The sequence below is a fragment of the Saccopteryx bilineata genome, chromosome 3, assembly GCF_036850765.1.
Source record: "Saccopteryx bilineata isolate mSacBil1 chromosome 3, mSacBil1_pri_phased_curated, whole genome shotgun sequence".
NCBI lineage: Eukaryota > Metazoa > Chordata > Mammalia > Chiroptera > Emballonuridae > Saccopteryx > Saccopteryx bilineata.
Genome location: NC_089492.1, coordinates 221,378,709 through 221,393,468, shown reverse-complemented (window position 1 = coordinate 221,393,468; position 14,760 = coordinate 221,378,709). Strand labels below are relative to the sequence as shown.

General features: G+C 34.0%; 1 protein-coding gene across 1 annotated transcript in view; it reads right to left on the bottom strand.

Moving 5' to 3' along the window:
• Positions 1-5,540: 5,540 nt before the first annotated feature.
• The window catches only part of ADGRL4 (adhesion G protein-coupled receptor L4), a 140,716-nt gene continuing 131,496 nt past the window's right edge, over positions 5,541-14,760 (bottom strand). Inside the window, exons 14-16 of the mRNA XM_066268819.1 lie at positions 8,942-9,033; positions 7,374-7,542; positions 5,541-6,969 (exon numbers count right to left, since the gene is read on the bottom strand). Coding sequence (XP_066124916.1) covers positions 6,907-6,969; positions 7,374-7,542; positions 8,942-9,033 — 324 coding nt within the window. The 3' untranslated portion in view covers positions 5,541-6,906. The remainder of the gene's footprint in view (positions 6,970-7,373; positions 7,543-8,941; positions 9,034-14,760) is intronic.

Genomic DNA, 14,760 nt, shown 5'->3' with positions numbered 1-14,760 from the left:
GCAAACAGAACTCCAAGTTTTCTTAACCCCAACAAACCTACTCCAAGGCATATCATAATGAAATTGACACAAACCAACAGCAAAGAAAAAATTCTCAAGGCAGCCAGGGAAAAGAAGAATACAACATATAAAGGAAGGCCCATTAGATTATCATCAGATTTCTCAGCAGAAACTCTACAAGCTAGAAGAGAGTGGACCCCAATATTTAAAGTCCTGAAAGAGAGGAACTTTCAGCCACGAATACTATACCCATCAAAGCTATCCTTCAAATACGAAGGAGAAATAAAAACATTCACAGATACAGAAAAGATGAGGGAATTTATCATCAGAAAACCCCCACTCCAGGAATTACTAAAGGGGGTTCTCCAATCAGATACAAAGAACAAAAAAAAACAGAGCCACAAATAAAAGCTCCAAGAAGAACACAATAAAACCAAATTTAAACTGTGACAACAACAAAAAGAAAGAGGGGGAGAAGATGGAGATTAACAGTAGCAAAGGACGATGGAGTGCAAAAGTACTCACAAAATAGTTCGCTACAATGAACAGGGTAGGGACACTTTTCATTACTCAAAGGTAACCACCATTGAAAAAACCACCACAGAAGCACATGAGATAAAAAAGATAGCAACAGAGGAAAGATGTATGGAATACAACCAAATAAAAACAAAAGATAGAAAAACGAAAGAGAAGGATCAAACAAGACACAAAACTAACAGAAAGCAAGATATAAAATGGCAATAGGGAACTCACAAGTATCAATAATTACACTAAATGTAAACGGATTAAACTCACCAATAAAAAGGCACAGAGTAGCAGAATGGATTAAAAAAGAAAATCCAACTGTATGCTGCCTACAGGAAACTCATCTAAGTAACAAGGATAAAAACAAATTCAAAGTGAAAGGCTGGAAAACAATAATCCAAGCAAATAACATCCAAAAAAAAGCAGGTGTAGCAATACTCATATCGGATAATGCTGACTACAAGACAGGAAAAGTACTCAGAGACAAAAATGGCCATTTCATAATGGCTAAGGGGACACTGAATCAAGAAGACATAACAATTCTTAATATATATGCACCAAACCAAGGAGCACCAAAATATATAAGACAGCTACTTATTGATCTTAAAACAAAAACTGACAAAAATACAATCATACTTGGAGACCTCAATACACCGCTGACGGCTCTAGATCGGTCATCCAAACAGAGAATCAACAAAGACATAGTGGCCTTAAACAAAACACTAGAGCACCTGGATATGATAGACATCTACAGGACATTTCATCCCAAAGTGACTGAGTATACATTTTTCTCCAGTGTACATGGATCATTCTCAAGAATTGACCATATGTTGGGCCACAAAAACAACATCAGCAAATTCAGAAAAATTGAAGATGTACCAAGCATATTTTCTGATCATAAAGCCTTGAAACTAGAATTCAACTGCAAAAAAGAGGAAAAAAATCCCACAAAAATGTGGAAACTAAACAACATACTTTTAAAAAATGAATGGGTCAAAGAAGAAATAAGTGCAGAGATCAAAAGATATATACAGACTAATGAAAATGACAATACAACATATCAGAATCTATGGGATGCAGCAAAAGCAGTGATAAGAGGGAAGTTCATATCGCTTCAGGCATATATGAACAAACAAGAGAGAGCCCAAGTGAACCACTTAACTTCCCACCTTAAGGAACTAGAAAAAGAAGAACAAAGACAACCCAAAACCAGCCGAAGAAAGGAGATAATAAAAATCAGAGCAGAAATAAATGAATTAGAGAACAGAAAAACTATAGAAAAAATTAATAGAACAAGGAGCTGGTTCTTTGAAAAGATCAACAAAATTGACAAACCCTTGGCAAGACTTACCAAGGAAAAAAGAGAAAGAACTCATATAAACAAAATCCAAAATGAAAGAGGAGAAATCACCACGGACACTGTAGATATACAAAGAATTATTGTAGAATACTATGAAAAACTTTATGCCACTAAATTCAACAACCTAGAAGAAATGGATAAATTCCTAGAAAAATACAACCTTCCTACACTGAGTCAAGAAGAAGCAGAAAGCCTAAACAGACCTATCAGTAGAGAAGAAATAGAAAAAACCATTAAAAACCTCCCCAAAAATAAAAGTCCAGGCCCTGACGGCTATACCAGCGAATTTTATCAAACATTCAAAGAAGACTTGGTTCCTATTCTACTCAAAGTCTTCCAAAAAATTGAAGAAGAAGCAATACTTCCAAACACATTTTATGAGGCCAACATAACCCTCATACCAAAACCAGGCAAGGATGGCACAAAAAAAGAAAACTACAGACCAATATCTCTAATGAATACAGATGCTAAAATACTAAACAAAATACTAGCAAATCGAATACAACAACATATTAAAAAAATAATACATCATGATCAAGTGGGATTCATCCCAGAATCTCAAGGATGGTTCAACATACGTAAAACGGTTAACGTAATACACCATATCAACAAAACAAAGAACAAAAACCACATGATCTTATCAATAAATGCAGAAAAGGCTTTCGATAAAATACAACACAATTTTATGTTTAAGACTCTCAACAAAATGGGTATAGAAGGAAAATATCTCAACATGATAAAGGCCATATATGATAAACCATCAGCTAACATCATATTAAATGGCACTAAACTGAAGGCTTTCCCCCTTAAATCAGGAACAAGACAGGGTTGTCCACTCTCTCCACTCTTATTTAATGTGGTACTAGAGGTTCTCGCCACAGCAATCAGACAAGACAAAGAAATAAAAGGCATCCATATCGGAAAAGAAGAAGTAAAGGTATCACTTTTTGCAGATGATATGATCCTATACATCGAAAACCCCAAAGAATCCACAAAAAGACTACTAGAAACAATAAGCCAATACAGTAAGGTCGCAGGATACAAAATTAACATACAGAAGTCAATAGCCTTTCTATATGCCAACAATGAAACAACTGAGAAGGAACTCAAAAGAATAATCCCCTTCACGATTGCAACAAAAAAAATAAAATACTTAGGAATAAACATAACAAAGAATGTAAAGGACTTATATAATGAAAACTATAAACCATTGTTAAGGGAAATTGAAAAAGATATAATGAGATGGAAGAATATACCTTGTTCTTGGCTAGGAAGAATAAATATAATCAAGATGGCTATATTACCCAAAGCAATATACAAATTTAATGCAATTCCCATCAAACTTCCAATGACGTTTTTTAAAGAAATAGAGCAAAAAATCATCAGATTTATATGGAACTATAAAAAACCCCGAATAGCCAAAGCAATCCTAAAGAAAAAGAATGAAGCTGGGGGCATAACAATACCTGACTTCAAACTCTATTATAGGGCCACGACAATCAAAACAGCATGGTATTGGCAGAAAAATAGACACTCAGACCAATGGAACAGAATAGAAAGTCCAGAAATAAAACCACATATATATAGTCAAATAATTTTTGATAAAGGGGCCAACAACACACAATGGAGAAAAGAAAGCCTCTTCAATAAATGGTGCTGGGAAAACTGGAAAGCCACATGCAAAAGAATGAAATTGGACTACAGTCTCTCTCCCTGTACAAAAATTAACTCAAAATGGATCAAAGATCTAAACATAAGACCTGAAACAATTAAGTACATAGAAGAAGACATAGGTACTCAACTCATGGACCTGGGTTTTAAAGAGCATTTTATGAATTTGACTCCAATGGCAAGAGAAGTGAAGGCAAAAATTAATGAATGGGACTACATCAGACTAAGAAGTTTTTGCTCAGCAAGAGAAACTGATAACAAAATAAACAGAAAGCCAACTAAATGGGAAATGATATTTTCAAACAACAGCTCAGATAAGGGCCTAATATCCAAAATATACAAAGAACTCATAAAACTCAACAACAAACAAACAAAGAATCCAATAAAAAAATGGGAAGAGGATATGAATAGACACTTCTCCCAGGAAGAAATACAAATGGCCAACAGATATATGAAAAGATGCTCATCTTCTTTAGCTATTAGAGAAATGCAAATCAAAACGGCAATGAGATACCACCTCACACCTGTTCGATTAGCTGTTATTAGCAAGTCAGGTAATAGCAAATGTTGGAGAGGCTGTGGAGAAAAAGGAACCCTCATACAATGTTGGTGGGAATGTAAAGTAGTACAACCATTATGGAAGAAAGTATGGTGGTTCCTCAAAAAACTGAAAATAGAACTACCTTATGACGCAGCAATCCCTCTACTGGGTATATATCCCCAAAACTCAGAAACATTGATACGTAAAGACACATGCAGCCCCATGTTTATTGCAGCATTGTTCACAGTGGCCAGGACATGGAAACAACCAAAAAGCCCATCAATAGATGACTGGATAAAGAAGATGTGGCACATATACACTATGGAATACTACTCAGCCATAAGAAATGATGACATCGGAACATTTACAGCAAAATGGTGGGATCTTGATAACATGATACGAAGCGAAATAAGTAAATCAGAAAAAACCAGGAACTGTATTATTCCATACGTAGGTGGGACATAATACTGAAACTAAGAGACATTGACAAGAGTGTGGTGGTTACGGGGGGCAGGGGGGAATGGGAGAGGGATAGGGGGTGGGGAGGGGCACAAAGAAAACAAGATAGAAGGTGACAGAGGACAATCTGACTTTGGGTGGTGGGTATGCAACATAATTGAACGACAAGATAACCTGGACTTGTTATCTTTGAATATATGTATCCTGATTTATTGATGTCACCCCATTAAAAAAATAAAATTATAAAAAAAAAAAAAAAAAATAGACAAGTACTAGATAGAGCGGTGATACAATGGAGAAAATGATTAATTCTTTGTTTGAATCAAGGAAGGTTTTTTAGAGAAAGATACGTTAAGGATAAGTAGATGTTTGTCAGACTAATGATGGTAACAAGGAGAAAATTTCAGAAATAGGGGATTAGGTAAACCACATTACGTTTTGGGAAAAATAAATAATTTGATATAACTGAAGAAACTCTGATAGGGCGAACCTAAAACCAGGGAGGTAAGCAGATATGAAGTTTGAAATCTTATGCTAAATATAGGTTTCATATTCTGACAGGCTCCCTGTTTTGCTTCCCTCTATTACTTATAAAGACTATTGTGATTACATTGGACCAACCAGATAATACACATTAATTTTCTCGTGTCAAGGTCAGCTGATTAGCAACCTTAATTCTCCTTTCCATGCAACCTAAAATAGTCATAGGTTATGAAGATTAGGGTGTGAGCATTTTGGAGGGCTATTATTCTCCCTACCACACTTAATTTTGTAGGCACCAATTGAACAGATTACTTTTCAATATGATATTCCTGTAACACTCTCCTATAATGGCAATGGCAATAATAGGTCATAGGCTTACCATGTAAGAGATAAAAAAATATAATGAAAAGTAATTATTATGAATCTTCTAAAAATGTATAAGCCATATTGGCAGGTAGCTCATCTTCCCTGAGAAAATAATGCAGCAAAACAGTAGCAGGATTCATTTAGATACCATTTTATTTGTTAGAGAGAGATTTGACAGAGTGTATTTCAATAGCTGGAGAAGTTAAAATCACAACATTTAGTGATTGTCATACTTTTAAAGGTAGGTGCAGAACAATGACATATTTTTGAATCTAGTCACTGTCCCTTCATTTTAATGAGAAGATTTGAGGATGGATAAAAACTGTACATTTAAGCAGATTAGCTTTAATAGATAGTGGGAAAATGTCAGAAAATTTAACTACTGTGAAAATTTCTACAGTTCTTAATGATTTCTTTGTTATAAATAACACTTTTAACCCTGTACTTTTCTGAACAGAAAAAAAATAGCAATTCACTTTATGAATACTTCATATTTACAACACCCTTTTAACAATTGCAAGTTAAAAAGGAATACTAAAATTTGAGCTATGATATTTCTAAAATTAAAGAAATAAAGAACTCAAATATACCAGTTTAATAAGATATAATGTTTTCCACTACACTGGAAGGTTAAAGGATAGAAAACTTCAGCTTTATTTACAAGCATACAACATTCACAGGCATGAACAATATCATATTTTGATACATTTATGTGTCTCTGATTAAGCCTCTGAGGTCACAATCTGTGAGATATGTATAGAAATAGCATACACTTCATTTTACTGTTAACCTACAAATAGAACAGCAATTTATTTTTCTTTTGTGAAGTTGGGTGGTTTTTAGAATATTGGAAAAGAAAATTAATATAACAAATACAGGTCCCAGTTATTTTAGTTGGAATTTATGTTCAAAACAATTCACAAAATCATGATATATTTATTCAATTCTTTATTTTATCTTTATAATTTTTTATCTAATTTCCAAAAGAAAGTTTACACAAAATGCATTCCATTGTTATAACAGCCTTCCCTTTCTACTGTTTAATATTCTGCTCCTTCATTCTCTTATGTTCTCCTTTCTGTAACGGAGCTCATTACCAAGGTGATAGGGGACTAGTTTCAAAGGCAACATGAGTCAAAAATATCAAGCCAGTGGTTTCCTTCAGGACATTCATATATTTCTTGTGTTGAAAAGAAAAATCTTTCCTTGGGCACAGTGATAATCATTCCTGAGAAACCAATTACTTTCCAAATATCTGCAGTACTATTTTTGGCATAACTAACTGTGTCATGTAGGGAAGCATACTACAGCTATATGGTACATACTTTTACCTCTTATTATAAACAACTCCTACACTGTACACAGAAAAATGGATTTAAAATACGTGATTATCTAATCATTAATAATTGAATAATTTGTTTGAGTCATTTTTATACTTTGGCTATCCACAGCCTGGCTTTTTTATTTTTGTGTAGCAGTAATTATCCATAGTTCTCTCTGTTTACCTTAAACATCCAAAACAACAAGGAACATTTTTGAACAATCTATAATATTCTTCTTGTATCTAAAACAAAAAAGAAAAAGGAAAGAGAAAAATATTCAACATAATTGCAACAATCATATCAAATCATTTTTAAATCATGTTAAATTACTATATTTGGTTTTTTAAATTATCAATGCTGTCTGATTACCTGTGAGAATATTCTCAAGTGAATATAAGCTATTTTTATATTTTTAATAATAAGTTTTTAAAAAACATATTTGCCTCAGAACAGCTAGGTGTTCTGATTTTTTTTTTATACTAAAATGTTTGGCATTTAGGCAATAAAGGCATGAATCTATGAGAATAAGAATTCTGAACAATTTGGTAACTGATGCTACATGAATATATATTGATACTATAGCATTGACCAAACATGAATGTATTGATATATAGTATAGAGTTAACCAAAACAACAAATAGCTTACCTTTCTAGATAAAATACACAGGAATAAGAAGATGAACATTCCTTGGAAGGCATTGCTTATGGTGAAGAGGTAAGCTGTCACCACTGATGCATGCACGACATGGAGGACCCCAAAGATCCAGGTGGTGCCTAAAAGGAACAGGAGAGCAAGGGCCCCTCTGGCACAAGACCTAGAACATATTAGAAATGGTCCAGTTAAGAAAGTTATGTGTACTCAACACATCCCCAAGTTCCTCAACTGAGTTTTTGATGTAACCAAGAATCTTTTGCAAAGACCAGCAACTTTGAAACTGATAAACTCTGCACAGTTACTCAAGACAGCCGTTAGGGTATGCTACTGCACTGTGGCACGGGCAGGCTTCCAAAATCAAGGCAGCAGTACTAAAATATGTTGTTTCTCAAGGAATTTTCCTAATCTTAAAGTATTTTTATCTGGTCTACTGCTCTGTGTATATGCTTTGATTTCAAATCTAATGTTGCAGTAATTTTCCAAGGTAAGACGTATATCTGTTAGGAAATATTTCCTTTAAGAAACCTTAAAAAGTATACCATGAGAACTGCGGGCAGTATATACACCTGACATCCAAGGAGGCTTCTGTTATCCTTTCAGGTTTAGTAGAGAAGAAAGTGTAAGATATAAAACTAAATTTATAGATCTATCTATATCTATCTATCTATCTATCTATCTATCTATCTATCTATCTATCTATCTATCATCTATCATCTTTGCTTTTGCAATATTGTTACCTCTAAATAAATTCATGTCAGAATACTCATTTCTTATAAATTAAAAAATAATACATGCTTATACTCACTCTTACCTATTTTCAGCTTATTTCCTGTGACTTTTGGTAAAAACAATATTCAGTCCTGCTCACTGAGACACTGTCTTAAAATGAGGCAACTAATGGTTATTTTCTTGCTCATCTTTAGCCTAAGCATTCTTTACTGCAGAAGAGGTTTTTAGCAGTGTACTTCAGTAACTGAGTCACCTTTTAACTTTGATAAAACCAGCACACTACATGAAACTAGGAATGGTGAGGAGTAAAAGAAAAGTGATCAAACATTTGCTAAATTCTAACTATAAAACTTGTGCAAGGTTCTGAAACTACAGGAGAGTTCCCAAGCAACCCAAACATCAGTGTCTAATGTTCCCTATGGTACACTTCAGCGTTTCCTAAACAAACTATTATAGTTTCCTGGTCTAAATAAATCAGTTTTAAAGAAATGAGGTTAAAGTAGAAGTCATGGCTGAATGCAAATGGGGAAATACAAGAAAGAAATAATTATGAAGCTTTGAGAAATGTTTTGCAAAAGAAAATCACTAAAGCCCACTCTAGCTTAAAATGCTCATTTTTTTTCTTTCAAAGAGGAGTATCCTTAAAAAGATTGTTTTAACATTTGATCAGTGATAATGGTAGCTTATTAAACATACTAAATACTATTTAACAATATTTTAAAAATAAAGAAAATATGAAAACATTATTAAAAATTATCCTTCTAAAACTTATCTGAACTTTAAGTTACTAAAACTTTAAATTATTAAAGGAAGTAGACTTAAACATTTACCTTATGTTTTCATAGCAACTAACTTCTGGTTTCAACCCTGCAGTGTGACGAAACACTTTGTATATGATAAATCCAAAAGCCAAGAGATTAACCTGAGAAAAGAAATTCATTTCAAAGAAGAGAAAATTTCATAGTAAATTATATACATATACAGAAAATAAATAAATAGTAAAGATTTAAAATAAACAAAACCCAGAAATTCATGGCATTTTTATGTATATTACAAAGTATAAACACTCTAGTACACTTAGGCAAAAACATCTGTGATTGATCTTTACATTATCACTGAAAGTTGTTAGTATACATGTAGTTAGTACAATTTGCCACATTGTATTAAGCAACCTGTTCAAGAAACATCAGATTTAATTATCACATTTATAGATTGATGAATATCATATGCTGCCAATAATATGATCAATATATATATATATTAAGATAAATTTTGGTTCAAAAATTTTATGAACACTTGAAAAATAAAATTTTTGTTCATTAAACTGTGTTTTGTTTATTTAAGAAGTGATAGTGATTCTGTTGGCCTTTTAAAAACTTAAACTAGAAAAGAGAAACTGAAATGACTTTAGGAAACAGCAAAACATCTTCAATTTCTATTTCTAGAAAATATTTGAATGTATTTTCTTTTACATAGTTCATCTAGCTATCTCTCCTTACATTTATGTTGAAATTTCTCTTTCGTAAATGTAACTTTGAAAACTCTAAAACATTAATCAATGAAACAAATGTTTGTTTGAAGGCATATATACATTTATTGTTAAACATTTAACATTCTATTATTTATATTTCCTAATCTGGGTCAAGGAGAATACACAGAATTTACACCCTTTTAAAGTGATGGCATTATGAAAATTTTCCTATTCTTTTCTTTTCCTCTTCCTTTATTTTTGGAACCCTGTAAGTCATATTTAAAGTGTCAGAAGACTAACTGATAGGTATATTTTAAAGGAATCTCTATATCAACATGAGCATACTAATAACTTAAATTTAAAATTAAATATTATAAAACAAAATTTCAAGTCAGTTTTGTAATAATAGCAAAGTACAATATTTTAATTTTTAGCTAATTTTTAGACCAGTATTTGAAAAGCTCATAGTCATAAAAAAATTTTGTTCTTTTATATTTTAAAAAGTTTTATATAGCTCCTCAAAATGAAAGTTAATAGTTACTATTATAAAAAAAACAGCATAAAGTAATGACTCAGATAATTTTGTCACTTCTCCATGGAGAGGTCCTTGAGAGAAAAAACTTGGAGAAATAGGAATCTAACCCCTTCTACTTGCTTCCAAATGTTTATTACTTCTAATTATATGATTAATTCTAATTACATTAATGTTTGCATACAATGATAAAACTTTAGCAATTGCAGAGAGGAGATAAAGTCTATTTAAATTGATTTACTTTACAGTTTTACCTTAATGTCTGCTCAAATAACTGAAATGATAATTTAGTATTTAATTTTATAGTCTTTACATATGAAAAAGATGTACAGTATTTTCTAGGTTTTTATATCTATAGCTCTTTTAATTTTACTTTTTTTTTTTAGCAAGAAAGAGAGGAAGGGAGAGATATGAGAAGCATCAACTTGTAGTACAGCTCATTGATTGCTATTCATAAGTGACTTGACAGTGGGGGTGCAGGTCCAACGGAACCAGTGCTCCTTTGCTCAAGACAGTGACTTAGTCTCCATCCAGTGACATTGTGCTTCAAGACAATGACTTTGCGTTTCAAGCCAGTGACCTTTGGGCTCACACCAGTGACCATGGGGTTATGTTGATAATCCCACACTCAATCTGGCCACCTCACAATCAAGCTGGCAAGCCTATGCTCAAACTAGATGAGCCCGCGCTGCAGCCGGCAACCTCGGGGTTTCAAATCTGCGACCTCAGCGTCCCAAATTGACATCTATCCACTGCTCCAGCACCAGTTAGGCACAAAACTGTAGCTTCTTAAATGTATTTGTAAACAACAGTTATATTTATACTGCTCACAAAAATTAGAAGGTATTTCAAAATGAATATGAAGCAATAAAAAAAGTCTTTGATTTTTTTTATTAAACAAGAACATCAGGCCCTGGCTGGTTGGCTCAGTGGTAGAGCGTCAGCCTGGCGTGCGGAAGTCCCGGGTTCGATTCCCGGCCAGGGCACACAGGAGAAGCGCCCATCTGCTTCTCCACTCCTCCCCCTCTCCTTCCTCTCTGTCTCTCTCTTCCCCTCCTGCAGCCAAGGCTCTATTGGAGCAAGATGGCCCAGGCGCTGGGGATGGCTCCATGGCCTCTTCCTCAAGCGCTAGAGTGGCTCTGGTCACAACAGAGTGACGCCCCGGATGGGCAGAGCATCTCCCCCTGGTGGGCACGCCGGGTGGATCCCGGTCGGGCGCATGCGGGAGTCTGTCTGACTGCCTCCCCATTTCCAGCTTCAGAAAAATACAAAAAAACAAAACAACAACAACAAAAAAAAAAAATAGAAAAGAACATCAGAAAAGCAAATGACAAGTCAAAGAAAGTTGTTCAATTATGCAAATGAGATGCAAAACCAACCTTTATTTTATTGGTGAAAATTCATTGTACAAAAGGCTGAAAGTACTGGATTATCTGCATGTTTCTTGATCTCCTAATTTTTGTGAGCAGTGTAGTTTTATAAATATACCCACTTTTTAAATAACAAAAGGTATTAAAAGTTGGGTAGTATAAATAATATACTCAAGTCATTATGGGTTTAAAAATCTTCAAATAATTTTTTGAGATGTTTACATTAAACTTATTATCTCAACAAAAGAAAAGTTATAAGATAAAACAACTTTAAATAATAAAAAGTTATCTCTAACATAATTTTTTCAAATGAGTAACACAATATTTATTAAATAAAGTTTTTTAAATTTCTGATTTAGATAAAATAGATTTGAAAAATAGTTGCTCATAATACTATGGTTTCTCAGAAGTACATATACATTTTGAACTACCCTTCTACTTCATATAGTAAAATAGTGAAGAGTAAAAATGGTACATTTCTTATGGGTAATCCCATTCTGAAAAGTACAATTTTTTCTATACATTTATACTTCTAGAAGAGAAAATGTTTACATACTTATAAAAATCAGTTGCTGCTGGAAAAGTAGAAGACTAATTCCTACTCCATAAACTCATATTTTCCCAATTGTAAGAAAAAACAGATAAACACATTTTTATCAAAAAGTATTATGGTTTTGTATAATGAAAATGATCACAAATTGTGTTATCTACAATCATTAATGATAATATAAATATATGGGACTTCTATTTGCATTTATAAAGGGGTCTGTTAGGTGTCTGGTATGGTGATGAAGGCTGGTACACATTAATAAACAGAATAGTTATTGTCTTTTATTCTCATAAACTTATTAAGAAGACAGACAGGGAGCAAATAATCACAAATATATATATATGTCTACAAACTGTGATAAATGCTATTAAGTTACAAATTTAGATTGTTAGGACAGACAAGATGAAGGTGGATTGGAACAAAGGTTTAAAAAGTAGCTCTCAAGATTTAACATTTAAACCAGTACCTGATAAATTATAGTGCATTAGCAGATCAAGAATGAAGGGAGAAAGGCATTCTATACAGGAAAATGGCAGACAAAATAACCATGGGACATGAGAGATTGGATAATGTGGTATGCCTTTAAGGATTTAACAATGGTGGCTGGGGTGCAGTAAATACAAGAAAGAATAACATAAGGTGAGATGGGTGAGGTAGACGAAGATAGTACTTAGATTTTATCTTTTTTTTTTTTTTTTTTTTTTTTTTTTTTTTTTTTTTTTTTTTTTACAAAGACAGAGAGAGAGTCAGAGAGAGGAATAGACAGAGACAGACAGACAGGAACGGAGTGATGAGAAACATCAATCATTAGTTTTTCGTTACGCATTGCGACACCTTGACTGTTCATTGATTGCTTTCTCATATGTGCCTTGACCACAGGCCTTCAGCAGACCGAGTAACCCCTTGCTGGAGCCAGTGACCTTGGGTCCAAGCTGGTGAGCTTGTGCTCAAACCAGATGAGCCTGCATTCAAGCTGGTGACCTTGGGGTCTCGAACCTGGGTCTCGATTGGGACTCTGCATCTCAGTCCGTCGTTCTACCCACTGCACCACCACCTGGTCAGGCTAGATTTTATCTTAAATGCAAAGCTTTTTATTTATTTATTTTTGCCCAGTAATCACAAGAAAAGTATTGTAGGTCTTTCCTCAAGGAGCTTACAGTAGAATGGGGAAGATAAGCAGTGAATGGGCAAGTACAATACTACTTAATAAGTGCCGTGCAGTTGTTTGCATAGTAAATAAAAGAACACAATTGAAGACACTCTATTGTATGGAACTTTCTAAGCCCATCTTAAATGACCAAAACCAAAGAATGACAACCCAGAGAAAATGACCACTCTGAATTTTGGTCAATGGACCAACTGATGTACACTCATTTTCCAGATGATCATATCCTGTGACTCAAAATATTATCCTTATGTCTTATCTGACCCCTTCACTTGGAAATCTAATAGGCATCCTGAATTTAAAAATTTCATAACCCAAATGACTACTCTTCTCTCTAAGAACCTATGTTTGCTGCAAGCATACTCACCTAAAAAAAAAAAAAAAGTTATCTCATCTTTCAAGCAGATAAGGCATATTATCAGTGAACCCTTCACCTCAACCTTTAAAACATACTCAGTGTTTCTCTACCACTCATCATCTATCTGCACAGCTCCTATCCAAGACGAGGCCACCATCATGCCTCCTGTGGGCTGTAAGAAAAGCCTTAGGATCAGTCTCCCCTCTTTCGGCTTGCCTTCTTACAATCCATTCTAATTACAGCAGTTAGATGGATCTCTTTAAAATTTAAGTCAGACCATTCAGAACCCTTAGGGCTTCCCATCTCAGAGTTAGACCCAAAGATCACACAGTGAGTGACCTCTAGGGTCTGAAATGATATACCTCTTCCCCCTCAAGTCCTACTCCAGCCTCTGATCACTTCATTCTGCTGACAGGTATTCTCTGTCCTTCCTCCAGCACACCAAGGATGCCTTGAGGGGGACTGTACTTGCGGGGGCCCTCAGATATTCCCACAGTTCAATCCCTCATGACCTCTGCCTACATGCTGCTTGTCCACATACTGCCTCCCAGTGTACTCTTATGAAAATCTGAAAGCCAAATGATAAATCAGACTTGAGATCAATTCTATGAAAATTCAGAAAATGATGGTATTCTTTACTACATTGAACAATGCAGATTCTATATGCCAACATGTTCTTCCCTTGCCTTCACCATGGAAAATTGACAAAAACTTTCCTTTGTTATCCATTAGTAAAGCTCTTCTGAGCACTCTTCTATGCCTCAACCTTGGGCTTTAGTGTCCATCCATGCACAATTCAATTTTATCAAGAATCTTGCTAAGTCAGCTTAGAGAGGATCCTCCTACTCTTGATATCTAACTAAATTCCTTACCTCTCAGCTTTCATTTCTGATCACCCTGACCTGCTTTTCAGCAAGAATTTTAAGACTTGCTCTAACCTCAATGTCTCCTCTTAACTAATTTTCCATCCACTAACTTCAGCACCCCCCCACTCCAACACACAGCCTATTCCTTGGCTATAATCCCTAGATGTCTTTGTTATGTTTTGTGTTGAATGGAATCTGTCTCTCTTATTGTGACAGTCTTGACACCTATCACAGTAGTCCCAAATAAAATTTTTCTTATAATTTTAACAAATGTCAGAGTAATTTTTTAAACAAAATTCAGAGCCAAATTTAACATCAAGTTATAATATTTTAGTAC